This window comes from Varroa jacobsoni, unplaced genomic scaffold (genome assembly GCF_002532875.2).
Source record: "Varroa jacobsoni isolate VJ856 unplaced genomic scaffold, vjacob_1.0 scaffold_1391, whole genome shotgun sequence".
NCBI lineage: Eukaryota > Metazoa > Arthropoda > Arachnida > Mesostigmata > Varroidae > Varroa > Varroa jacobsoni.
The window spans coordinates 337569-346019 of record NW_019214293.1 but is presented as its reverse complement, the minus strand read 5'-3'; the positions used below and the strand labels follow the sequence as shown (position 1 = coordinate 346019).

At 37.7% G+C, this 8451-nt stretch overlaps 1 protein-coding gene and 1 non-coding gene across 6 annotated transcripts in view; one reads left to right on the top strand and one right to left on the bottom strand.

Annotated features, from left to right (window-relative positions):
• Window positions 1-3562: 3562 nt before the first annotated feature.
• LOC147752234 (signal recognition particle RNA) lies at window positions 3563-3858 on the top strand. The gene has a single exon (XR_015314613.1).
• A 2113-nt stretch (window positions 3859-5971) lies between these two features.
• LOC111269522 (bifunctional coenzyme A synthase) overlaps window positions 5972-8451 on the bottom strand; it is a 9968-nt gene continuing 7488 nt past the window's right edge. For 4 of the 5 annotated variants that reach the window (XM_086972125.1, XM_022849180.2, XM_022849184.2 and 1 more), the window contains 4 exons: window positions 8117-8288; window positions 7124-7287; window positions 6583-6761; window positions 5972-6289 (listed from right to left, as the gene is read on the bottom strand). In XM_086972125.1, coding sequence (XP_086828251.1) covers window positions 6121-6289; window positions 6583-6761; window positions 7124-7287; window positions 8117-8288 — 684 coding nt within the window. In that variant the 3' untranslated portion in view covers window positions 5972-6120. The remainder of the gene's footprint in view (window positions 6290-6582; window positions 6762-7123; window positions 7288-8116; window positions 8289-8451) is intronic. The other variant, XM_022849183.2, reaches the window with a different exon arrangement.

The window sequence follows — 8451 nt, the reverse complement described above, 5'->3', positions numbered from 1 at the left end:
CGAACTTCGACCACCAGAAGTTCACCAGACAAATGCACGTACTGCGCTAACTAACATTGACTTCCTTGGATTTCCATGCAAGAGTGGGCTTACAACGACAGACAAAGAACTACGACTTTATCCTTAACTTTTAAAGGAAACGCAAGTGAGCTTCGCGAAATCCAGCAAGATACAAGCTTCTAAAAACCGAAAATTACAATAGAGTAGAGTAATTCATGATAGTGCGAAATAGAGTCAACAATGTATCATTTACTTAATTTAACTTGGATTTGGTTTGGCTAAGTAGGCTCAAAAACTCACTCATGGGTATCACAAGAAACCATTTTTATAAGCCTTCATAGGCTTTGCAATGGGCCGATCGTTAGGTGGGTGGCATTAATGATGAAACGTGAATGCCCAAGTCGTTTACGTATATAGTCTATGGAATACGCACGTTCTTTCCTAAAAGTTCTTTGCAAGAAACAAACAGACCTCTATGCCAACTAGTCAGATTTCGGTGAACTAGTTCTAGGATAATATTAAATTTAAATAAAAATTTAAATCAGAAACACGACTATCCAACTGCGATTAGACCTGGCATTTTTGTATGTGATAGTTAAAGCAGGACAAGTGTATAGCATAGATATATCGGAATAGGCACGTATTTTTTAAATACGCGGATGTTTGATAATAACCTGCTTTCACAGGCGACTTGATTGCAGACCGTTCGAAATATGTTAGTCAATTTTACAATGCAACACAATGTAGGTCTAAAGCAAAGCTTCGTCCAGTAAGAAGACTTCGGTATTTAATATTTCAGTGACCATTAAGAGTTCCTGCAATGAAATCAGAGAGCGGCCTTAAATTTTAAATGAAATGCGATAAATATACGTTAGATATATATCTTTTTATTGCAGGCAGTTTTTCTTATGCCTATAGAACATTACTCTGTAAACATTTTATTAGTATAGATATACATATTATTAGAATAAATGCGAACTTAGGCATGTAGTTAATGCCACCTATACTCCTTCATATATTTAGTCAACACTAACCTGCTTAGGGACGCACCGCATATCTCATGAATCAATCTGTAGCGGAAACATCTGACAGAAATTTTCTTTAGGATTTGTTCGTTCTGAACCGATTTTTTTTCTCAACTTAGCTTAGGTTCACTTAAGTTTTACAAAGTAAATAGAATTATGTACGGTTTTCGAACTATTACGCCGACTATTCACCTGACTGTTCAGCCTTACCGAGCAGTTGGAACATCAAGCTACTGGATAAAGTATAGGCTATCTACCAAATTATATTAATTTATTTTGAGATCTGTGCTCCACATAAATATCGCTGACTAAACCGCCGTTCTAGATCAAACTTACTTCGGATCGTAGTCTGAATAAGAATACAAAATACGGTTCGTCAGATTTGTTCCCTTCGTTTCCTAGTGACTGATGCTGAGTAACCATGGCAACCGCTGGCCAGACTTTGCGTCTGCTCTTACAGCTGTAATGGGCTCTGCTTCAATTTTTTGATCTTCCCCGATTGCTCAATGTAATTTTTCGCGAAACTTTACTCAGCATATAGGTTCTTTTTATTCAAAAAAATTCTTCAAATTTCACACGGTATGCGTTGCCAATCTCGTTTTGTTAACTGCAATCGGTACTCACCGATCTAAAGGCAGCCAACATATCGCTTATTTCGGCGTTTTTCGATGATGTTTATGACCCTCCATCACAGACACCAACACTATTGTTGATATTATTGCTTGTACGATGTTAATATATAGTTCAAAGCGATAACGTCAACGTATTGCAGTTGGCCCATCGCCGGAGCAGTGGCACGCTGTGTAAATCTGCTTCTGGGAGGCTGGTTGAAGGGATGGTGTTAGGTCGAGGGCACTGCGGGTGGACCTGAGCACGTTAACTGGATGCAAATAAAGCAAAAAAAAAATAAATAAAATAAAATAAAAAAAAAAAAACAATAAAGCACTAAGGTGGCCGTCGACATTCTTGCGCTCGGGGAACGAACACTTGAGCAGATCGTCTGACGAGGGTCGCATCGGTTGAGGGTTGAAAACACAAAAAGGCCCGCGTCAACCACTAGTGGGATCGCATCCATAAATGGTCGTCCACACACAGCTCGACCTAAACATTAGACCAGGAACCCTACCCTTAGATTTTCTATCTTTTACGTTTCAACACTTTTGTTGCGTTACGTTTTCAATGCGGCCGATGTGACGCTAACATACTGCAAAGATGAATCCTCGTATAACTGGCATAACCTTTTTACATCTATTAATGGTTTCTTTTTTGATTTTTGTACATCAGATTTGTTTTTTCGAAGATCGGCTGTATGTGAAAGGAAACGGGGTCAAGTTGATATGCGCTTAGGTGTAATTATGGAGCATCGTGACCTTGTAAATGTTTATTAAACATCCGCCTGTTTCCTCGACCTTGCTTGGACGAAGAAAGATCACGACCATATCCGAACGCGCAACGGAAGCAGAACAACTAAAATTACTGCGTATCGAAATTCTTGAAGAGAAACATAAATGAGAAAGCATAAAAAACTAAGGTATTTTGACCAGTATGGGTGTTAATATTGATTCGTTCGTTTTTTTCTTTTAGTATTTGAAATAAACTAATCATTTTATGATGTGCAAGCCAATTTTAATGCAATAATTAAGCAGTATTATTATATAGATCAACACCTAATCAAATAATGAAATTCTATTGTATTTCACAGCGTTCGTACTTCGTTTTCCTTCATGTGAGTAAATTATGTAGTTAAACCTTAGCGGAAGTTATTTCTTCAGTAGAAATTACTTTCTGTAATCTGGGGCGTAACCGTTCGATGTATTGTGATTTGCCTAAAAATATATTCCAGCAATAATAAGAGATATTTGATAACATGCCATCTTTTGTCCTTTTCTGATAGAAGAAAGGACTGAAAAAACAACTGTTGGCCGTTAATGATAGATGAGGACGGTAGATGAATCGCCCGCAAATTCCAAGGTTACCTCTTGAAATTTCCTAATATATTTTTTTGACAATTTAAAATTCCCTAAGGTTGGTTTCTTAAACAAGCAAATTTTGTCACATGGCATTGCAAACTCTGTACTTGGGTTATACTATATTTAAACCTATGTAATGTATCAAAGAGACCAATTTAGGAGCACGTATGTATAAACATGAGATTATGAGAACCCAAATTTTATAAGCAATATCAACGCCTAATTAAAAAATAATATGCCTATTGATGCACTGTTTATACCTATGATACATTGTTTATGAAATGATTTTATTCCTGGAACTGCATAGTTGAGAAAGCAAATAAAATCCACCAATACAGACTCAATTTGTTCACCATTTACATAAATAATTCATCACTAAGGATTTTGCCACCACTAAATCCTTAATTAAGCCAGCGTTAACACGCGAGCACCTCGCGGAATTTTGTTGTGTTCTTCCATATGGTCATTGTTTGGTTGCAATATTCACACGACTCCATATGCGATCACGGTAGCAACAGCTAAGTAAGCGCTCCCGCCTTGCCTTCGACAAATGGTGTTCTCACCGTCGCCGGGGTCGTAGCAAACCCTGTAATCCTGCTATAGGGAGGCTGGTCAAGGGGACGATGTCAGCTCGGGGGTACTGCGTACGGAGCCGGGCATGTTGACCGAGTGTCCGCACTAAGGTTGGCGTCGATATGCCCGAGTGTGGGGAACCAGTGCTCGGACAGGTCGTCTAAGGAGGCTCGAATTGGCTCAGGGTGGAAACACAGCAAGCAAAAGAGTTCGCGTCAGCTAGTAGTGGGATCGCACCCGTGAATGCGCGTCCGCTCGCAGCCCGGTCGAAGCGTTGGACCTGAGACTCTACCCTTTTGCAGTTTTTTAATTTCAAGTTTGAATTATATAGAGGTTATTTTATTCTTGTGACCTTTGCCTTTTGCGAAAAGAAATATAGAAAATAGAAAAAGAAAAACATAGAAATCACAAACTGGAAAGAACCATGTCATACTGTAAGATGTTATATAGCATAAATACGAATTATAATTATTCAGACCGCATTTGAAATAACTTCAACTCGATGGCAAAAAATGTGCCGCCAGATAGAAGTGTGAATCATATTGCGGTAAGAAACGCATAAAAATCCAATGTAGGTTGTCCAGAAGAGTTTCTGCTCAACGAAATAGACAATCTAACAGGAAATAGGAAAATGACAGCTTAAACTTAGTACAAAATAAAAACAGGTCTGTTTACTGATATAATAATACCGTGCGAAATGATAATTCTCAACGAGGTAGGGAGAAATTTATTTTTCTTTTATAAATATATCATAGCTGCATCGTTTCGGTTAGTAATGACAGTAAATATGATATAATTATTTGCTTGTTATTCTTATGATTAAAACCACATAATTTATAACCATGTTTATAGTATTTGTCCATCCGTCCCGTTCGACGGTTTTCATGAAGATTACAACCACAAAAACATCTAAAAGAAAAGTACATGTAGTACAATGATGGTCTAATATTCAATAGAAAAACAGAAAAAGTAATCACACGCTTCGCATTTTTTATTTTATTCCTGTACTGGTATGTAGCCTCATACACGGCATTCTAAATGCTTTTAAAAGTTTTCGATATGTCTATACGTCCCTACAGTATGTCAGTTGTTCAAACAACATAATTACTTATATATTCATTATATATAATATTTTTGTAGTCATTAACTACCGAAATAACTAGTAATTTTTATGTCTCTGTTGAAATTGAGGCTTTGTAAATTTCTCTCGCTCTCTCTCTCTCTCTCTTTCTCTTCTGCGTTGTTCCCTTTAATTGCACGCAATACGACGATAGCACCCGATCCGATGATAGAGCAGATGCATTTTTAGCTATTCTGTGTAATACAATCTTGCTATAAGGGATAAAGTACTTCATCCTTAAGTACCTATGTTCTGTGGATAAAGTATTTTATCCATGGAAAAATATTCACACCACTCATACAAACTCACTACGTTGTCTATTCGTAATCAGGGTTGTGCTTCGTTTTCCATTCGATCCACTTTGACCCAACAGAGCGGCGACCTCTAGTTTTTTTTTTATATTATATTTGTATATACATGCAAATTATCTCCAGCAAATTAATTAGAGATAATATGATGGCTAATAAACTGAAAACACTTGGGACGCATTTTACTATATTCCGTAATACGGTTCGAATCGGCTGCCGTCTACTTAACTTTTTTTTTTTTTTTAGGTAAACTGCTCCTTTTTAGGTAAACACTGTTCATCAGGCAGACTCTTTCACAGCATCGCTTAGAGCTGCTCTTACCTACATTCCTAATCTCTTCTTCAGCGTTGTTTAGGAAATGGAACGATGAAGTTGCTGCTGTCAGTGAGATGAAACAATCATTTTTCACGTACCTTTTAAATTAATTCTAATCCTCATATCACAGATTAGGTCGTGTTTACCTCATGAATGTGTCTACTTTACAGGAAAAATCGACAAATAAAAAAAGCTGTTTAACGGTCTTCTGAGAATTTCCGTAATCTCACACCAACAAACAGTCGGAACTATTTTAGCGAAGTGCATTTGGAACGGATATTATCCTTCAAGCAAAGCTTTCCTCTAATGAACAAAAATATTTTCAGTAATTATTTGCACATTAATGGCAATTATAAAGCGACTCAACTCTAAAAAAAGAATTGAAAATGTACCGATTCATTCGTTGTTCTGTCATCAACAAGGACTCTCCGTATCATTTTTTATCATCAGATTTTTTCAGAGAATCGGATTTTAAAAGTTTTCTCCGAAACGTCTGTGCCATGGCTTATTTTTTATTGTTTTTTTATAAGAGTAGTCTACTTATTATTCGTGATTTTGTTAGCAACAAGACATTTGTTTGTTTCTACAAACGTACCTACCCGTACTTCAACAGAGAAAAGCCAATGTGCAGATTTAAACAAAAAATCACACACACACACATATATATGTACTTTTTTTTTATTAATAAAGTTTGAAAACACCGGTCACCAAGAACTGCTGCTGTACCCTAATGTTGCCAGAGTCTCTCTGCTTGTTTTTGTGGAAAACCAGTTCTTTGACTCTACATGTGCTGTGCGTGCCGTTTTTGCCTATTTCTGGATGTACTTCTGGATTTCTTGGTAGGCTCGCTCTACCTGTGCTTGAGTCACCTCATCTTTCCACATAGTAGAGAGCACAACGTGTGATCGATCCATAAACATCTTGGCAGGCTTTTGTGATCGAACCTTTCTCATCGCCATCTCTGCGTCACACTTGTCTCTGAAAATAGCATTTCAAACAATATCGACGCAATATTATCGTCTGCAGTATATCATGATTCTCAAATTTGTGCCAATTATTCATAACACGATTATAAAACCTGGTCCTGTTATCGAGTAGAAAGTGGCATTAATCAATAAATCCGGTTCTATGTTTCAAAGGAGCACTTTTTATAAGTTCATGTTCGCGCTAAAGAACCGAACCAAATGTAACTTAACGGCTAAACTGCCAAGTAAAGGCCTTAGTGAACTTCCTGTTATTTCACAAGTAAAGCAGTAACGCGTGTAACTTACAAGAAGATGAATGTAAAAACTGTCGCAGAAACAGACCTTTTCATGACCCGAGCAATTGCCTCTTTCTCGGAAATTACCGAATACCAGACACAATGAACAAGGTTGTCCCAACCGCCTTCGAACAATAGGGCTGCTTCGATGCACACCACACGAGCACCCATTTCAGCGGCCTTTTTAACCTATGAAAACATAATTCGGTGATGAAAAATTAACGCTGATTCGGCAGTGCCATACTGCGGATACAACATCTCTACGCACTCCTTTGCATGTGTCCAGTGTCAGTTTAATATGCATTAAAATGCTTATGCTTGAAATATGAAGCACCTGTGTGACTTTAGAAGGATTAAACGACAACACTGTATCCTTCTTTCTGGTAACATCTGTAATCTGTAATTGGTGATTTAAAAAAAATAGTAGTACTAATCATCTGCAAGGAAAACACTACGCGCGTCAAGGTAATATTGCTAATATTGTAAGTCATTCGTTTCATTGATTTTACCCGATGTCTTTATTTAGTCATCTGCTAAAAAGTGTGCATTACCTTAATTTGTAGCAACCTTTTAATCTCCGGCCATACGAGTTCGTTGAGCCTCTGTCTTTTCGATGCGTCCGAGAAAATAATCGCTCCTAGAGCCTTGCGGTTTATTGACCCATCCTCCGCACGAATTTCATAACCAAAAGTATCCACCAATTCTTGATTTAATTCTAGCAAACGAAAAATAGATTATTGGACGCATGTCATCATAATCCATGAATCATTTGTTCTAGAAACTGAAGTATACCATTTAGGGTTATCACAATTTGCTTAGGACATCGATGACCTATTCCTCCTCCGCACGTTTCCACAATCTCTTCCACAGTAATGATTTGTTAATGTGACGCAATGTGACGAGTGCTCGGAAAGTCACGGCACGTTAGTCACAAAATATTTAGGAAAATTAACTCTACGCAAGTTTTTCTACGATTTTGAAAGAAGATTTCATACGGTATGTCTATTGCAGGCTGTGTGACTTACCAAATACCCTATGTTTTTACTTTTTTCGATAATAATAATAATAATAATTATTTTATTGGAGAGATTTTATATTTGACAAAATATTTGCGATTCATTCAAGTCAACTGTGCTGATGACCCCGGTATAGTTCAATACGTTATCTGCACTATGCATAGATAGCAAGTCATATTAATCCTTTACTGCTCACGTGTTTCATGTCCATTGTATGCCTCTGGACAAGTACAGAATCTGCCACGCTTTGAGATAAGAGCAATTCAAACGAAGTAACTTAGCAAACAGATTAGGCACACGTGTGTTCTACGAAGACGCACTACCTTTAATTCTGTTTTCTGTGTCTAATAGATATGGACTCGTTCAACTAAATAAACGGTTTAGCGCAACTTAGAAAATAACATCATCCAAAGCGTGGCTCGTACTTGTTGAAAAAGAATGTATAATGAGACTCAACGAGCGACAAAATATAGGATGGTAATAACGGAGTGTGAGGAACGGCGCTTTCAGTACAAGGGAGCTACACACCCGTTCCGGCGGCGTATGCCTCATGCCCCGTGAGGTCTGCTGAAATGCATGCCACACCCAGACCCTCAAGTATCTTTGTAATGTAGCTTTTCCCCGAACAAATTCCACCGGTTAAACCAATCACGTACGGTTGGGCAGGAATCGACAAGTTTCGCGCTGGCTTGCGCAAAACCTTTAACAATTGCAAGAATAGAACATGTTAGAATTATCCGGCGATGTTGTATGTTGAGCTGGTATTAGGTTTGTCATGTAGTCAGGATGACCTTATTAATCGCTTGAAAGTGGGTGCAGTCTTAGCAATAAAAACGTTCACGTTAAACAAAATGGGAAATCTT